At 47.2% G+C, this 17,161-nt stretch overlaps 6 protein-coding genes across 6 annotated transcripts; 2 read left to right on the top strand and 4 right to left on the bottom strand.

Moving 5' to 3' along the window:
• Positions 1–597: 597 nt before the first annotated feature.
• Positions 598–1,605, bottom strand: F5Y00DRAFT_264936 (GroES-like protein; the record flags this gene model as incomplete). The annotated part of the gene is made up of 1 exon (XM_048011728.1): positions 598–1,605. One exon carries the CDS (start codon positions 1,603–1,605, stop codon positions 598–600), a length of 1,008 nt encoding a protein of 335 aa, XP_047861971.1.
• Positions 1,606–2,760: 1,155 nt separating this feature from the next.
• On the bottom strand, positions 2,761–4,929 carry F5Y00DRAFT_272304 (uncharacterized protein; the record flags this gene model as incomplete). Its single annotated transcript, XM_048012950.1, has 1 exon — positions 2,761–4,929. One exon carries the CDS (start codon positions 4,927–4,929, stop codon positions 2,761–2,763), a length of 2,169 nt encoding a protein of 722 aa, XP_047861970.1.
• Positions 4,930–5,019: 90 nt separating this feature from the next.
• F5Y00DRAFT_264934 (uncharacterized protein) lies at positions 5,020–6,621 on the bottom strand (the record flags this gene model as incomplete). Its single annotated transcript, XM_048011727.1, has 1 exon — positions 5,020–6,621. The coding sequence occupies one exon, from the start codon at positions 6,619–6,621 to the stop codon at positions 5,020–5,022; it is 1,602 nt and encodes a 533-aa protein (XP_047861969.1).
• Positions 6,622–8,783: 2,162 nt separating this feature from the next.
• Positions 8,784–10,580, top strand: F5Y00DRAFT_244777 (uncharacterized protein). The gene is made up of 2 exons (XM_048008881.1): positions 8,784–9,459; positions 9,538–10,580. Exons 1-2 carry the CDS (start codon positions 8,919–8,921, stop codon positions 10,356–10,358), a joined length of 1,362 nt encoding a protein of 453 aa, XP_047861968.1. The 5' UTR covers positions 8,784–8,918; the 3' UTR covers positions 10,359–10,580.
• Positions 10,581–11,382: 802 nt separating this feature from the next.
• Positions 11,383–15,556, top strand: F5Y00DRAFT_244774 (glycoside hydrolase family 3 protein). The gene is made up of 5 exons (XM_048008880.1): positions 11,383–12,181; positions 12,483–12,637; positions 12,692–13,080; positions 13,134–13,320; positions 13,384–15,556. Exons 1-5 carry the CDS (start codon positions 12,110–12,112, stop codon positions 15,197–15,199), a joined length of 2,619 nt encoding a protein of 872 aa, XP_047861967.1. The 5' UTR covers positions 11,383–12,109; the 3' UTR covers positions 15,200–15,556.
• A 256-nt stretch (positions 15,557–15,812) lies between these two features.
• F5Y00DRAFT_272302 (uncharacterized protein) lies at positions 15,813–17,144 on the bottom strand (the record flags this gene model as incomplete). The annotated part of the gene is made up of 5 exons (XM_048012949.1): positions 15,813–15,838; positions 15,895–16,373; positions 16,424–16,428; positions 16,588–16,689; positions 16,737–17,144. 5 exons carry the CDS (start codon positions 17,142–17,144, stop codon positions 15,813–15,815), a joined length of 1,020 nt encoding a protein of 339 aa, XP_047861966.1.
• Between the last annotated feature and the right edge of the window lie 17 nt (positions 17,145–17,161).

Raw genomic sequence — 17,161 nt, 5'->3', positions numbered from 1 at the left:
TCTAGCTTAGACAAACTCGGAGTTTAGACTCGGAGGTTGGGTAAGCTGGAAACTACCAATCGGACGCCGCCATTAATGCCAAAACTTCCAAAATAGGTAAAACACCGATGTAAGCTCAGGCGGCTCATGTAGTCGTCGGACAATACGGACAATACGGATATATGCTCCAAACTAAGCGCGAAATGGTTAAGCAGACCCTGAGAGTACAGTACCCTTACATCTATTTTCATTAACCCAAGTTTAAGTTCGATTTTGTACTATTAGAATTAGTAACTGGGGACCTCCTTTTCTTTTGTTGATACAGAAATAAAAGGGCTTATTTAGGCTAAATGACAAAGTGGAAAGATACTAAATACCGACCTTATACACAGAGGTTTCGTCATTGTATTAGCGGTATCCTGATGCTGCTGGTCTTTAAATTTGACAAGTTCACTTGATTTGAATATTCTATCTATATCTTACTGTGTCCCGTCAATTATGCAACCGACAAATTAACCTATTAAGGGATGAACCAAAGTGTAATTGCTTAATATCAAACAAGTTCTTGGTTGCTCGATAGTGCGAGCCTTAATCTAAGCTCAGGTTCTCATAATGTAGTTATTCGGCTTCCACAACCAATTTCTTTGATGAAATTCCCTTCTTGAAGATATCTAATGCATCCTGGATACCGTCAAGACCTTTCCTCGACACTACCTCCGGTGGTGGGGCAACCTTGTATACTCCTTTATGTAACGCATCCCGAAAGTATCCGCCGAAAGTGACGGGGCGCGTCTCTGCAAAAGGGTCATCACCCCCGGTACCCAAGGTGAACTTGGCTGTGACGCCCTCTGGAACGTCTTCGGGTACCACGGGGTTGGTAGAAACGACGAATGGCTTCTGCTTGGATTTATACGCGACTTGGCAGGCTTCGGCGACGCTTCCGGCAGCCATATATATTCCGGCGCACATACCCTTATCGAGCTCGGCGGCAACGTCATCGACGATAGTGGGACTGTTACGGTCGAAGACTTTGTCGGCTCCGAGGCTTTTCACATAGTCGAAGTTGCTAGCGGAGCAGGTAGTGATTACTCGGAAACCCGCCCCTTTGGCTAATTGGATACCGTTGCTGCCGCAGGCTGAACTGCCTCCCCAAATCAAGAGCGATTTATCAATGGATGCGGAACTTAGAGTCGGGAAAGGTAAGCCAAGGTAGTCTTTGCTGAAGAGAGAAAAAGAACAGGTAGTGATGCACAGAGGGAAGACGGCAACTTGGGCATAGGATAACGAGTCCGGAATCTTCGCAGTAACTCTCTGGTCGAGTGTCACATAGTCCTGGAAGCCGTTGTTTACGGTAAAGCCAAAAACGCGATCCCCGGCTTTGAAATTAGCCGCGGCACCAGAACCAACGGCTTCGACGGTGCCAGAAACATCCTGACCAAGAATGATAGGGTACTTGAAGAAAGGCAATGCCTTGTCCTGGATGATGGCGTCGCAAGGATTGATAGCCCAAGCGCAGACTTTAATTAAAAGCTGATGTTCCTCGAGTTTGGAAGGAATTGGGCTTCTGCGGATGACACCTGGTACGCCGGGCTTGTCCTGCCAGAGGGAACGGTTTGCAGCGGGCATCTTTGTGATTATAGTTGCCTTGTAAAGGTTGAGACTCGATATTGTAGATGTAGATAGGAGTTGAAGCTAGTGGGCTTAGGAAGAGATAGAAATCCGATACTAAGGGAATATGATAATCTCAGGCGTAACTAATAGGAGCTTGTGGGGTTTCTATAGTACGAAGCTGAATATATATTAAACGATGACTTGGTAGATAATACATAGAACCCGATAATAAAGAGAGTAACTAGCGAATAGAGAAGTCACGGAGATTGCGTGCGGACTTTAGTACGTAATTACGCTATACTAATGCGACCTCCCTCCCTAAGGTAATTACCTAGGAGGTAGGTAGGTAGTCTGAACGCCCAATCGGCGTTGACGAATTCATTACCATTTCGAATGTTATAAATGGTTCCGGTGTAATTATTCCTTTCCATGCAGCTTAGAATAATCCTAACCTATCAAGCTTACCGCAAGAAATAATTTCGGTACTATGTTAGGTACCTAGTCATATACTAGGTAGAGGAGAGGGTATGCTACGAGAATATGGTTGGTAAAGGCCCGATACCCTGTGTCGTCGACTAATATTCTTGTAAAGTGAATGGAGCAGGGCAGATGTACCTGCTTGAGCGATGTGGTCTGGATGATGCCTCTAGTTCTTTATTTATTGGAGATGTTCGTATGCTCAACGCATAAATATCTAATAGCCTTGCGTTGTTTGGATTAGATATTGTTTAACCAATTAAGGTACCTAATATCCTCGGACGAAAGGGGGTGGCTAGTTCTGTGGCGTATGTTTGTGGCGATGTAAACTTTTCGTAAGGTAAGATTCTTTACCTACTTCCATACATGTACCTATAGGTACTCGGGATACCTTAGGTAGGAGTCTATCCTCGTCGAGATTCCTCTATTACATATGTAGTACTTTATTTTTATGTCATCTCATTATCTTTGTGAACTGATCGATTCCTCAGTAGCCTATGGGTATTACTTGCGGCTGCCTAAAGGTAACATCTTACTACTTCTAGCTTTATAATTAGGATCCATTCCACTAACATATTTAGGAAGTGCTTTTCTTGTAGAGCGAGATGTACATGAAGGATCAGCAAATAATTCGTGCAACTACCTACGGATATGCGAACGTTCATCTCCAAACTTTGCGTAGGTATATCATACCTACCATTCTTCCGAATCCCATTCGTTATCCTCTGTAGAACCATCCCACGGCACGTGTTGCTGCTGCTGTGAAAGTCGCCGGGCGGTTAGGCAAAGGTCTCTTCCGGGGACATGTCCTGGTATGTTGCAGTCGGTGCAGTAGACTTCCGGGCTCTCGGCGCAGTTTACCTGAAGGTGGTCTCCTCCGCAGCGGTAGCAAGCCTTGACTGATCCGAAGTGACCGCTGTAGTGTCCCAGCTCTCCGCAATTTGGGCAAGACGACGCCACGTGGCCAACCTCATAGCACCTGCTACACTTCGGCTTTTCGACGCAACCTCCACCTTCGTGGCCCCAACCAAGGCAGTGATCGCAGAAGGTTATCTTCAAGACGCGGCGTTTGTTCTCGAGATGGTCGTAGATCATGTGGAGGTTCTTCGTCAGCGAACTATTGGCGCTGTTTTTCTGACTTGCGAAACTTGATTGGTTCATCAGTATTATCTCCCCTTGAATACTGCGTGTATGCGCAGTTGCGTTAAGGTGTGAGTCTCCGGTAAATCCTGGGCCTTTGGTACGCGTGTAATCGATGATCACGAGGTCTGCTCCTTCGCCGTGGAAGCTGCCTACTGTGCCAACGCGGACCCTCTTGGCCATCTCCTCAGCGGTAACGTGAAGGCGGAAATCTAGCACTTCTCGACGATAGAGAACAAGCTGTATTTCCGCGGCTTGTGCTTTGTAATAAGAGACGACGGCGATGGTTCCGGGTTGTTTGCCGTCTACCGATGTAAAGGTAGGGCTGTTGAGGAAGAATTCGAGAATTCTTAGTATATAATGAATATGATAGTCGTTTTTGAACGATGTGTTAATACTCTGTTCGTTAGAGTTGGTAACGTCAACGATGATACGGACGCTCTTGCGGAGGCCGGTTAACTCGGCGATCATGCTATGAACGACCCTGACAGGTGGTGGGAAATGACCCTTGACGCCGGACTTCATGAGATTGTCGTAAAACCAGGCACTTGGCTTCTTCTGCAAGTATCCATATTGGCGATGATTGTAGAGTAGCGCGGGGAGGGCGGCCCCGCCGCGTTTGACCCTCTCCAAGCACGATAGACCAATTTGCTTGTCGAAAGCTTCAGGCGTGTCCTCACGGTGGTAAGTTACCGGGGCGTGCTGTTGGGGGTCGCCGAGCAGCATGAAAAGTTTTGCCGAGGGGAACGAGGAGATGGCCATGATGGTTGTCAGCTCTCTCGTGCGCGCATTCTCGTCCATGATGACTAGGGTTGGATGAAACTTCCGTCTGAAAAGAATACCGCGGGCAGTAGAGGGAGTGGCGAGGACGATATCGGCTTCCCGTACCTTTGCCTTGTAGATAGTATTGATTGGGTCTGTACGCTCGTTAACACGTCTGCCGGAGGGATTGATGACGTCCTTGGTAATGGAAACGTGCAGCGGACCCGAACCGAAATTCCTGGAAGCTCCTCCCTTCGAGCCCTGCACCGCAACCTGACGGAATTCATCCAAGAATGACTCGGTGAGATGCTGGTCTATCTTATCGAGCTCGTTAGGTACTTGACTGGAGGCCGGTTGGCTCGGGGTGTCGACAGCCGCTCTAATCTCCGCAGATGTTGTATAAGCCCTCTCTATCCGGGGAAACGTGTGGGGAGGTGCTCCGTATTTCTCGAGCGAACGCCTAAAGCTTGGTTCATAATTGTCAAGAACCTGGTGCTGCTGTGCTAGGATCAAGACTTGGTTGCGAGAACCAGGGGCAGGCTGCTCTGCTAGGTGCATCAGAGCGTAAAATTTGACGAAAGTCGACCTCCCAGATGCGGCTACCCCTGGAATTACTGCTAACCCACAGGGAAGATGCTTCATATGTTCGCTAAACATCTGCTTCTTAGATTCGTCAAAGTCGTTGTACATCGATTGTAAATGAGCTGGTGCCGCACCGACCAGAGCGCGTACCATTCCGGGAAATATGGCGAAGTGGTTAACCACGGAGTCGCGTTTGGGACTTTCTAAGCTGGGCAACCATCTATAGATATCTAGTGCTAGTGAACTAGGCGTTAGATTGCCGCGTCGTGTGGAAGCAGGGTGTTGAATCTCTCCGTGAGCTTCCATCTCCTGTTCGAACGTCTTCGGAACGAGCTTAAGTGCAATATTACAGGTTCTGATGTTATCGTCCGTCAGCATTCTTTGGATGTAATCACCGTAGCTCTCGCCCTCTACTGCGCGCTGGAGGTTAAAGTTGGCTCTTCTCTGAAGTCCGCCGCACGATTCGTACTATGGCTCGAACGGGATCTTTGCGAAGAATACCCTAAATCTACTTCCGAGAAGAAGAAAGATGGTATCGGTTGCTCTAGCATTCCACGTTGCAAGCTTGCGTTCTAGAGTCTTATCCTTTACTTGGGGCATACGCAGATAGTGCTTGTGCTTCGCGACGAATTCTCTTAGATCTAGGATGTCCACCGTATCCCCGGACACCCAGAACCTTGAATGAATTTCTTCTAGCTCTGTACGTATAGCCTTAACCTTCTCAGCACCTATTCGTTCTGCATCGTTGATCACATTGCAATAATTGACAAAGTCTTCGGGATTTGCTGCTGACGTTTCGTCAAAACTTTCACGCGCAATCCCGCCCAGCACTTCGGGTAGTTCTTTAGCTATGTCGACGTCGTATGATGGGTTCTTGGTGCGCTCAACCCCTAAAACCCGAATTTCACATTCGGTAGCTGAGCTCGGGAGGCGAGCGGAGCCGGGACCTACGCGGACGGCGACAGCGACAGTTGTAGGGTTGTCTAACGCGTCGAGGTTCTCCGGCAGAACGAGTATGTGGCATTGAAACTCTTGCGGCGCCGTCCTATCGCTAAGAATTCGAGTATGAATTGCATTGTCGATAGTACCGTAGGCCTGGGTAATCTTGAACTGCCGGTCGTCAAAGAATTTGACGAAGGGCTCCATAGCGGGAATAGGGGGTCTGACAATGTTCCTGATACTTTGGTGGGTATATTCCTCACCAGCCCCAAGGATATTACGGATGTTGATAACCCCTTCCCCCGGAGAACGGGCGAACCAAGGAGCGAGCGGATCTGATACCATGCCCGAAACTAGGGAAATGGCTTTGAAGACATTGAGGTGGCTTGGTTCTTTCGCCAAGCAGTTGCCAGGCTGAATTGCGACGATATCTTGTAGAAGGTCGGGAAATTTCTCTCTAGCAACACCTGGGTCTTCGGCAACTAAAAAGGTAATCTCACGAGGAGTGTCGGTACTGACCGAATCGGCGAATTCCCGAAGCTGTTGAATTTGCTGCTTCTCCGTCTCGCCTACTAGTCGAACCTCTTCGTAATACAGGAGTGCTCTAGAGAATTGAAATGATAGGCGAAGCGAGCCCGATGACGCCTGTATCGGACTTTCGTAGAGATCGAAGGGATTGAAGATTTGGTTGAGATAAGATGTGGTACCATCCTGTGACAGTCTTGTGCAAGACACACGCGAGATAGATTGGAAGTAAAAGTCCATTCCAGCAACCCAGGTAGTTTTCTTGCCATTCTTTCCGAATTTATTATTGCGGTACATGCTCAGATTGATCATGCGGTACATAGCGGGATGCGCAACGAGCCTGAGTTTGAACTCGAGTTGATCAGTCGCGAGTTTACCGAATTCGAGGATATTGCCATTGGTGTGTCGACTTAGGGCGGTGGCTTCGAGAAAAACAAGGCAGGGAAGGAGAGTAGAGGGCATCGACTCTTCAAGATCCGTCCTGTCGTTATGGGTCTTGGATGCCATTTTTAGCGAAATATTATCCACAAAGTCTTGTAACGAAGGGATACTTACACCACCCGGGCCATTATGACCGGTAGAGCTCGGGTGTTGAGAGATATCCATGCTGCTTCGACGAGGACTAAGTAGAGAACACCCTGCATACAATTAGCCGTGTGCAAGGAAAAAAGAAAATATGCAATAGACTAGCTAAAGATTTTGCAGTTTAAACACGTTCCTGATCTATGTAAATCCCTCGTTAAAACTGGGAGTCAAGAGGTACCTGAGTAGGCATCGGAGGGAAATACGCAGATAACCCCGGGCCGCTTTCCTTTGAAAAGAGGTTCTTGTAGCAGCGCCAACATTCACGAGTCTTAGGGATGGCTCTATAGATATATGCTGGAGGACAGTACGGTGAAGAGCATGCTAGAATGGACGTCTGAGATGAAGAAGACTTACCTCAAGTCAAGTTTGATCAAGTGTGTGTATGATTAATACCTCAGTCTACAAAGCTGTTAACGTGTGTGATTTCGTGTCGAGGAAGGATGCGTGCTTACCTTAAGTGCCTAGCCTAGATGTATTCTCGAACTATGTCGCCTGTAAAGTCGGTAGAAATGTTGAGATATATATTGTGTGGTGAGTGACTTGTTGAGGGGTTCTTTGTAAATATAACCCAATTTAAGTGGATGAACGACATGAATAGGCACCCACAAGTCACCTTAGATGTCTTGGGACTGTTGAAATCTTTTTTTATAAATACAACACGAGGGGTACCTCCCCGATCATGTCAGCAGCGGTTTAGCCTTGTACCCAGGAGAGCGTCAGATAGTTCCGGCAGGGTTTTCAACAAATTGAACAGGCTTTCAATTTATAAGTTTGCCTTACCTTTTATAACAAATGACCTTACTTAACCTTGTAACTGTTTTCGTCCTAAATCAACAAAATTGTAGCCAATGTCTTACTGGTATACTGAAAAGGCGGCGAGAGAGGATTGTGCTATCGATGCAATGTTTCTAATAAGGATCTACCACCATAAGTAAGCTTTAATAATTGTCAGGGTATAAGTGGATCAGGGGTAGCTATAGGGGCATGTCTGCTATATAAGAGGCGCGTAGTGTCTTCGTAAGATTCTAGAAAGGCAAGCGTTGATATATTCCTACTACTACAGGGCTACTATACAGCAGCTGCACCGCTGCTTCTGATATTTACTTTACATATGGCATACATCAAGGGTTTTCTTTTGACATATTCTCAGGATATGAATGGGGGCTGTGAAGGGGACCATCTTTATTTGCTTTGAGCGTATTGATCGTGGTTAGAGATAAACAGAAGGCTATCAACTAGTCCCACAGGGCTACGTACGCTACCTTATTGTGCACTCATCAGGTAGCTAGCTAAAACTTACTCTCCTAGTCTATACAATATAGTATTATCATACTTATACCATACCCTCACCCTTCAGTGACTCCTGATATGGCACATAGCGCCGTTGCCCCCTACTGATAAGCCTCGGAAAGGCTTACCGTTATTGTTGTCACGACTGCTCAAGGTCCTGTAAGAACCGGAATAATTGTAATAATATCTGATTTCAATACCAGTATTCTGAGTCTTTCATTCCTGGGACTTGAAATCTATATGGTTATTTCCCTAGCTATGACTTAATTCTTAATTACTAGGTATAAAACCTTCCATGAAGATAGAGATGGTCTAAGTGATTATGATAAGCGCCCCCTTTTAACTAGTAGCTTGAAATTCATAGAATGTTCCTCATAGAATGTTCCTCATAGATATCACCTCCTCCCATGTGTTTCGTATTTCCATCCTGCCTATTGGGCTGTTCGGCTACGGATGGACTATACAGTACAGCGTATCTGGATTGAAATAATCATATTCACTGGCTTCGTAGGTTCCTATTCCAAAGAGGTAAATAGATCAAAGATCATATATCAAAGTCCGTTCTATAAGTAATTAAGAAGCAACCGTAGACTAGGATCATAATTCGTAAATTATAGCCTCTAATTTCCAGTCCGTTCAAATAGCAACCTAACTACCTAAGGTAGTTGCCATGTCACTTGTATGATGCGGGAGGAATTATTCTAAAGTATTTACTACAGTAGTTGTTGTGTTCTGATCGAGATTGAGACACTCGTTAAGACCTGTTACTACCTAAATATCCATTCAGCTGCGGCTGACGTGACGTATCATTTTCTTTAGTTAGAGTACCTAAAGAGAGGATTGGTTCGGAGTAGCCGGGGATTCCCCGCCTTAGTTTCCCTATACCTTGAACTGGTACATCCTATACCTACCATCTTACCAGACAGCAGGCGGATGCCTTAATATCTTGTTGAAGATAAAACTGATCCACAGGCGTATAGGTTCGCTTATTTCTTTTTTAAACAGCTTCCCGAAATATTGAATCAATCATGGTACGAGGAGTCAGCCAGCTTCTTAAATTTTCCCGGAAGAGCACGCCAGACGACCCGCTACCTCCAGCGTCCGTGCCAATTGATTCTGCGCGCCGCAAGATGGAGCAGAGGGTACCGCTCGCTCGCTCGATTCTAGACCACCCGGAATCGATCGACTCTCAGTTACAATCTCCTCTCTTCGGAAAGCTCCCCAGAGAGCTGCGCGACCTAGTTTGGCGCTTTTCTCTAACGCGTTACGAAGATCTCGACCGCCTCTACGATATCCGGAAGCCCTATGCTAGACCCGGGCAAGCTGCCCCGCTACGGGTTGCTGTTCAGCTTCTTCGAACGTGCCGGGCTGTATATGTCGAAGCCTTTCTTACGCCCTTTCAAGTCAACCCGATAATGATATTCCACGGCGACGACAACGACATCCCCCCGGGTATCCCGCTAATGCGCACGACGGAGAATCAATTTCTATGCGGGGAGCTAAGATTCTGGCAATTTGCAAACATATCATCCGTTGAGACGACATTGCAGCAGATAAACTTGGAAGGTGGTGAGTTTATTCCCAGATATCTCGATATTGTCTATTGAAGAATGTGTACTCTAATTCAGTTGCTGATGCGAATATCAGGTGGACTCGAGCGAGTGTCTCGTCTGGTCGGAACGATAGGTCGGCACCACGGGCATGAGAGTAGAGGCTACGCGGCTACAGGTTACGCGTGTTTTGTATCGCCTACTGAGTCCAGCAGAAGTACCAGTGAGGTCAACTGGAAGGAAGAACATGGTGGCCAACTATCATCTCTACCGAACCCACTTGTGGGTAGAAAAATTACACGTTTATCTATCCGCATGTCTCGCACCGACTGGTGGGGCTGGGAGAGTAGACCAGAGGAGGGTGAAGCATCCCCTTCGGAGAGGCTCCGTCTAGAACCAATGATTAATGTCACAGATCTCTGGAAGAGACCCGCCAACTACTTAGCCATGACGAAAGGCTACGAAGCGCGAAAAGCAGGCGACGAGCCTGACTTTCAACTAGACGATTTTGAAAAGCAGGGGCGCTGGGGCTCTCAGATAAGAGAGTATTGGCCAGACCTCACAACGCTCGAGCTTGTTCTGGAGACGTTTTCATGCAAGAAAAATCAGCTGGATCATGTCGTGCAGTGTGCTAAATTATGGACGTTTCCACTAGATGAAGGATTCCACCTTGTGTGGGATGGTAAAGAAGAACTAATCCGATGGCGCGGTGCCCATTCTTACGAGTACGAGTATCGAGACTGGTTTACGGCTCACAATATACCCCAAGGTGCCGAGGCGCAGAGTTCAACAGCGATTCAATGGAGGCCCTCTCAAGGCAATAGCGGGAGTGATACGAATGGCCAGGAATTCATTATTCAGACATTGACTTTTAGACGGGAAAGGGTTAAGGACCATATCGACGGGGACAGATCTTAAACGTCGCATGAGAGTGGAGGAATTTAGGTTGAGTTCAGGGGCTGGGGTGAATTTTCTATCCAACTTTGATCGTCAGCGTCTCAAATCTAGTAGGCATGGTATGTCATTTATGAAGCTTTTGTGGCGTCATTCGTTTGTTACCTCTCTCTTGCGGTCTCGAGTTATTCTATGTATAGTGTTACGTTACCAATACCCAGGCAATTGGACATAGATCTAACCTTACTAAGTGTGCTCTCTATAGTGTCTAATTAGTTACCTAAGTACCTACCTAATCTATCTAGGTATAAGGTGATTTCTCCCGTTAACTCGTAGGAGGTACTTACAACCTTGGGTGATCCACACACTGTTATATGTATTCCGTACACACTTAATCGTTTATACCTGGGTACACATGACTGATCGTATATAACAGGTAACACAATTTATACTATTCCTACTCCAAGATGTCGCCTATTAAAATACGTAAGCAAACTTGAATACCGAATGCTCTGGCTTATTTCGCCGAGGATAACCTTGCTTTACCCCGCATAATTACCTAAAAGACTGGGGTATTCCCCGCACATAACCTCGAGCTTCCCCAAAAGAGACAACGTTACCCGGCTGGGGAAGTCATTTTCATTCGTACAATACGAATTAAATTAGAAGCAGGCTGCATGCTAGCTAAGAAAAGGGCCGATAGAAAATGAGGATACGAATTGATTGTTGTCAATGAGAGACCTTTTTGGATTGGGAGATTGCAGGTGGATTAGATAGAGTTGGATACTTGTCGTCATAAGAGCTATTTGTTGTGGAGGTGCTTCTACCTGTTTGCTAATTAGGTACCTATATAACATCTAAAGAATTAAAGAAGGCAGTACAACTTAAGAAGGTGTTTATGTTACGATATAACGGCAAAACGGACGGTATGTGGAGCAGCGTTGCAAGGAGGTATCCAGTGGTCCCGGCACCTTGGCACGCTAAATTATAGTGTAATTTACTTGGTAACATGCATGATACTTCGTACATGGCCTGATGGCTCAAGGATATAGGAGGTGCAAACAACTTCATTTCATCGTGTTTTGCAATACGCTTTCATAGAATAATACGTCTTCTACACGAGACTATCCATACACGTATATACTATGGTAGATGCTATGAGGGATATTAATTATGTTGAACTCGATTTCCCCTGAAGATCTTCCCCTGACACTTCATATTTATGGATGTACCTCATGTCTCTAGTTAGTCAATGCGTCATCCTTCGAGGCGAGAGCTGTAGGGATTTCCCAATGTAATCTTCCTTGTTTTTGACTGCCCATTAATGCTTTGTTAAGATGTACTACTACCACCCGTTCTTGGTAAGTCTCGCCGATTGTTATGACGCCACAAGACGCGTATTTCTTAGTCTCTGTATTATGATAATGCCGTCTCAGCTCGATTTGTCCCGTCTAGTTCAAGCTTCCCATCTCGAATCGGATCCTTAGCTAGCCCCCCAAGCGGAGAACCCTGCTCATCGTGGGTTCGCCGTAACCTTGCAGCGTGCAAAATTGTGCTGACGAGGAATCTTGAGAATCCAATCTCTCACCTTGATTAGTCGCATGCAAATTGCTGATCACTTGATCCGCAGGTTTACAGGGGTAAGAGCAACTTTCGAAGTTATTAATAGGGAGACTTGTGCTCGATTTTATTGTCCTTTGGTGATCTATCCCTCTCGGACCCTGCCTTGTCTTCTCATCGGATAGGACGAACTTCATACGAACGATAACTACCGTATGATAGCCGCGATGCGTTGCGTTCCGTGGGTCGCCTTATTGGCTGTGACCAGGTATACAGCGGCAAATGCGGTCAGTCACCCCATCCATGCATTCTCCTGTATTCCCCTCGGGCGTCTTCGCACATTCCTCTTCATATCATCCACAGTACCGTGAAGACTGTCGTGGAGTTTATCCCCATCGATTTAGCATCGAGTTCTAGATCCCCCCACGCCAGTCGTATTGCATGTGAAGCAGCTTGAATTCAAAATCTTATAATCTCTGATGTCGTGATCTGATCACGGTTGAGCCAAGGCTTTTCAACATGCAGCTCCGCAGATTTTTGGCACAAATACTGCCGATTTCGCAGTTCGTAATATCTGACAATTCGCAGGTCGAAAAGCGAGATCTCGCCTACTCCGAGCCGCACTACCCTTCTCCTTGGATGAACCCTACTGCGCAAGGATGGGAAGATGCTTATGCCAAAGCTAGGGAATTCGTCTCCCAGCTTACTCTAGCAGAGAAGGTCAACCTAACAACCGGCGTCGGGTGAGTATCTACATTCTGACCATTCACAGAGCCGTATCGGCTGACGAAACCTAGTTGGCAAGGGGAGCAATGTGTTGGTCAAGTTGGTGCTATTCCTAGATTGGGGTTTCGTAGTCTTTGTATGCAAGACTCTCCGCTAGGCATTCGTTTTGCGGATTACGTCTCAGCTTTCACGTCCGGTCAAACTGTGGCGGCTTCGTTTGACAGAGACCTCATCTACCGGCGAGGCAAGGCCATGGGCGAAGAGAATAAAATTAAAGGCGTCGACGTACTTCTAGGGCCAGTAGCTGGACCTATCGGGCGAACACCTGTAGGCGGACGTAACTGGGAAGGATTTTCTCCCGATCCATATCTGACCGGCGTCGCAATGGCCGAGACCGTTAAGGGAATCCAAGATGCTGGCGTGGTTGCTTGCGCTAAGCACTTTATCGGTAACGAGCAAGGTTAGAAGGATTAGACGAACCCTTTTGAAGTGTAATTGCTAATACAGGTGCAGAGCATTTCAGACAAGTCGGCGAGTCACAGGACCGTGGATACAACATATCCGACACTCTGTCGTCAAACATCGACGACAAGACGATGCATGAATTGTATTTATGGCCATTCGCGGACGCGATCCGGGCCGGTGTCGGTTCTATCATGTGCGCGTACACGCAAATCAATAATTCATATTCTTGTCAAAAGTAGGTACCAAGTGGTTGGTTGCTATTTTATTTCCGTGCTAACGCGCTTTTCCCGTTTTATAGCTCGAAGGCGTTAAATGGGCTCCTCAAGAGCGAATTGGGGTTCCAAGGATTTATCATGTCAGACTGGCAAGCTCAGCACTCTGGCGCGGCCAGCGCCGTAGCCGGGCTTGACATGACGATGCCCGGGGACACCGTCTTCAACTCCGGATTTAGTTTCTGGGGCACTAATCTTACTCTTGCGGTGCTAAATGGAACAGTACCTCAGTACCGAGTTGACGATATGGCGATGAGGATTATGGCGGCTTATTTCAAGGTCGGTAGGACGTTAGACCAGACTCCAATCAATTTTGATTCGTGGACTCGGGATACATTCGGGCCCATCCACTACGCCGCCAACGAGGGTCATCAGCAAATCAACTGGCACGTAGACGCCCAAGAAGATCACGGAGATTTTATCCGAGAGATAGCTGCCAAGTCAACCGTGCTGCTCAAGAACAACGGTGCTCTCCCACTGAAGAAGCCCAAGTTTCTCGCCGTCATCGGGGAAGATGCCGGTCCTAACCCGTTAGGCCCGAACGGCTGCGCTGATCGAGGCTGTAATCAAGGAACTCTCGCAATGGGATGGGGTTCGGGAACCGCCGACTTCCCTTACCTCGTCACTCCTATCGATGCTTTGCAAGTACAAGCTCTCGAAGACCGTACCCGTATTGAAGCTGTTTTGGATAATTCCGCGTCGGCGACGATTGAAACCTTGGTCAAGCAAGAAGGGACTACCGCTCTAGTATTTGTCAATGCCGACGCCGGCGAAGGTTATATTAGTGTTGATGGCAATGAAGGGGATCGTCGCAACCTCACACTTTGGGGCAACGGTGATGAGCTTATTAAGAATGTTTCTTCTTTGTGCAACAACACAATAGTTGTGATACACTCGGTTGGGCCTACGCTTGTATCGGACTGGTACGATTCACCCAACGTTACTGCTATCTTATGGGCTGGTTTACCCGGCCAAGAAAGCGGTCGCTCAATCGTAGACGTACTATACGGAAAAGTCAATCCTGCTGCCCGAACTCCTTTCACATGGGCTACGAGTCGAGAAGACTACGGTGCTGACGTTCTCTATGAGCCTAATAATGGCAACGGTGCACCGCAGCAAGACTTTACCGAGGGTATATTTATCGACTATCGGGCCTTAGATCGTGCTAAGATCGATCCTATCTTTGAGTTCGGATTTGGGTTGTCGTACACGACGTTCGAGTACTCGGATATCCAAGTCGAGAAGGCCAACGTCGAGGAGTACAAACCCACAACAGGCACAGGTGCTGAAGCCCCAACCTTCGGCAACTACTCGACAGAGCTTGAGGACTATCTCTTCCCAGAATCCTCTTTCCCTTATATATGGCAGTACATTTATCCGTATGTGAACACAACGTCATCGCTCGAGGATGCATCTATGGATCCTGAGTTCGGCAAGACTGCAGAAGAGTTCCTCCCTCCAGGAGCGCTAGAATCCGCCGCACAAAAGCTCGACCCCGCCGGACCAGGCCTTACGGATCAGCCAGGTGGTAACACTAGATTATTCGACGTCTTGTATACGGTAACCGCTAAAATTACCAACACTGGCGACGTGGTGGGCGATGAGATCCCGCAGCTGTATGTTTCCCTCGGTGGAGAGGATGATCCGCCGGTAGTCCTCCGCGGTTTTGATCGAATTCGGATTGATCCGGGCTGCACCGAGGTTTTTACAGCAACCTTAACACGACGTGATGTCAGCAACTGGGATGTCGAATCTCAGAACTGGGTCATTACCAGCTCCGCCAAGACCGTATTCGTCGGTCCCAGCAGTCGCAAGTTGCCTTTAAGCGCTCCGTTATCATAGGATATAACGACACATAAAATCTAATTTCTGGCCAGGGGATGTCAACAAGGATAGAATACCTGCTAACATAATCAGTAGTTAGCCAGATGCAAATATTCTAGTATATAATCTATAATATTAATTCTTGGGCTATATGTGATAGGTTACGACCCTCGATAAACCAGTATAATATGTAAGTTTACGAGGCCTATGTATTAGGATGTAGTTAAGAGAATAGGTTCCCATCGGGAGGTGGTCAGTTCCGGTTAAAATAAAACTAAGTTCAGAAGATTGGGGATAAGACTACATTGGGAAACAATTTTAGGTATAGCGTATACCCATTGTATGTACATATGAGTAGGTGGGTTTTAGATAGTGACTTGAAGTTAACATTGTAGGTACAATAACTACTGTGAAGCCAAATTAAACATAAGGTTTTCGGCCCGCTAGCTTGGACCCACATCCGCAACCTAACTGCCTAATACAACGACGCACATTCAATTCAATACGTACCTAGGTACCTAAGTACCTATGTAACCCATATAATTTCCGTCTTATACAACCATATCTCTTCTCATGCCGCCGAGCACAACGACATTACATATGTCGCCGAATGTATCCAAGAAAAGATAGTTTACCAGCCAGGGAGACCGGGGAGCCCTAGGTAAGAAGAAGGATTAGCATCTGTCTTATATGAAATTAGGGAGACCACTTACAGTCGTCACCAATATCTTCCTGAACACTTTGTGACTTGACGCAGTCTATGGCAGCCTGGTCTGTTTGCCTCTGCAGCGGCGAGCAGCGGTCGCCGGAGCACTTTCCATCCATAGCCCTCTGAAGCGCATCGCCTTTCCAGCCGAATAGATAATCGCCGTGCAGGCCATATCCTGTAGTGTCGTTCATGCTCCATACAAAAGGCTGAGAGCCATCTGCAGGCCACTCGGCCTTGTTGTTGAAAGCACGTGTGTCGAACATGATCTCGTACATGATCTGCGGGATCTTGACCGGGTGGGTTGAGGGACAAGCACCACCGCTCTCAAACGTTCCCGAAGCAGGGTACGCCACGTGAGACTTGTGGTCAGGCGAATCTAAGTTCTTGCCGTCCCAGCATGAAGGGAAGTGCACGGACACTCGCCATCCTCCGCCGCATGGCTCCTTGGGGAACGCTTGAGTGTCCGAACCTGTGCAAGGGGCACTACGATGAGTTAGCATATATATATTAACTTAGATATCAAGTTAACTTACCCCCCCTGCATGTATAAAAGCATTTCATGTCAGCTTTGCAATAGTACAATTCTAGGGTCTCCGCTTTATTCTTTCGGTGGAGTCGAAATGATAATCATCGTATACCTCACCACGGCGGTTTCGAGACCATTCTTCGACAAGGGGACACGAAAATAACTACATACAAATGGATTTTGTGCAAGATTAACTTCACATCTATAACAGAGGCCCTTCTGCATTGTGCTGGCTTGTCTGTTCATCGGGTCACCGACTAGCATTCGGAAACCCTGACCAAAATAAGCGAATTCTTTTCAAGACTTCAGAACCCACTCACCGGCGGGAATGCAGTCACTTTAGCATTCGGTTGATAGCCACGAATGTAGTAGATAGTCATGCCGGCCTCGACATTAAGTCCTAGGTTGGCGAATTGTGGTACTCTTTTATAGGTGCCGTTGCGAGCCCGGAAATATAGGTTGGCCGTCCAGTAGTTGGAGAAGTCTTCGGAATAGGTACAACTAGTACAAGTGGAGACCGTAGGCGGGTCATGATCGACAGGTTTCATGGAAGCGTTAAGAGAGTTTCCGCCGATGATTTGGTGCATGTGCGCCGAGGGCATATTACCCGGCTCTACCAGCGGGTCGATTCTGTCGATAGTAAGTTGGGAGCATCCGAAGCGCATAAGTTCTTGCGCAGCAGCCATGTGGACGGCTGCTGCCACGGGAAGAAGAGATTTAAGCAGCATCTTGGCTTGGAATATGA

The sequence above is a fragment of the Daldinia vernicosa genome, assembly GCF_022497035.1.
Source record: "Daldinia vernicosa strain CBS 139.73 unplaced genomic scaffold F5Y00scaffold_48, whole genome shotgun sequence".
In the NCBI taxonomy this organism is placed as follows: domain Eukaryota; kingdom Fungi; phylum Ascomycota; class Sordariomycetes; order Xylariales; family Hypoxylaceae; genus Daldinia; species Daldinia vernicosa.
Note: the sequence above shows the minus strand (reverse complement) of the source record. Positions and strands in the feature narration are given on the sequence as shown.

Bases quoted from the DNA above. Each gene is read 5' to 3' on its own strand.
- F5Y00DRAFT_244777 (XM_048008881.1), top strand. From the start codon at position 8,919: ATGGTACGAGGAGTCAGCCAGCTTCTTAAATTTTCCCGGAAGAGCACG. The intron at 9,460-9,537 runs GTGAGTTTATTC...TGCGAATATCAG, and splicing joins GCAGATAAACTTGGAAGGTG to GTGGACTCGAGCGAGTGTCT.
- F5Y00DRAFT_244774 (XM_048008880.1), top strand. From the start codon at position 12,110: ATGATAGCCGCGATGCGTTGCGTTCCGTGGGTCGCCTTATTGGCTGTG. The intron at 12,638-12,691 runs GTGAGTATCTAC...GACGAAACCTAG, and splicing joins AACCTAACAACCGGCGTCGG to TTGGCAAGGGGAGCAATGTG. The intron at 13,081-13,133 runs GTTAGAAGGATT...ATACAGGTGCAG, and splicing joins CTTTATCGGTAACGAGCAAG to AGCATTTCAGACAAGTCGGC.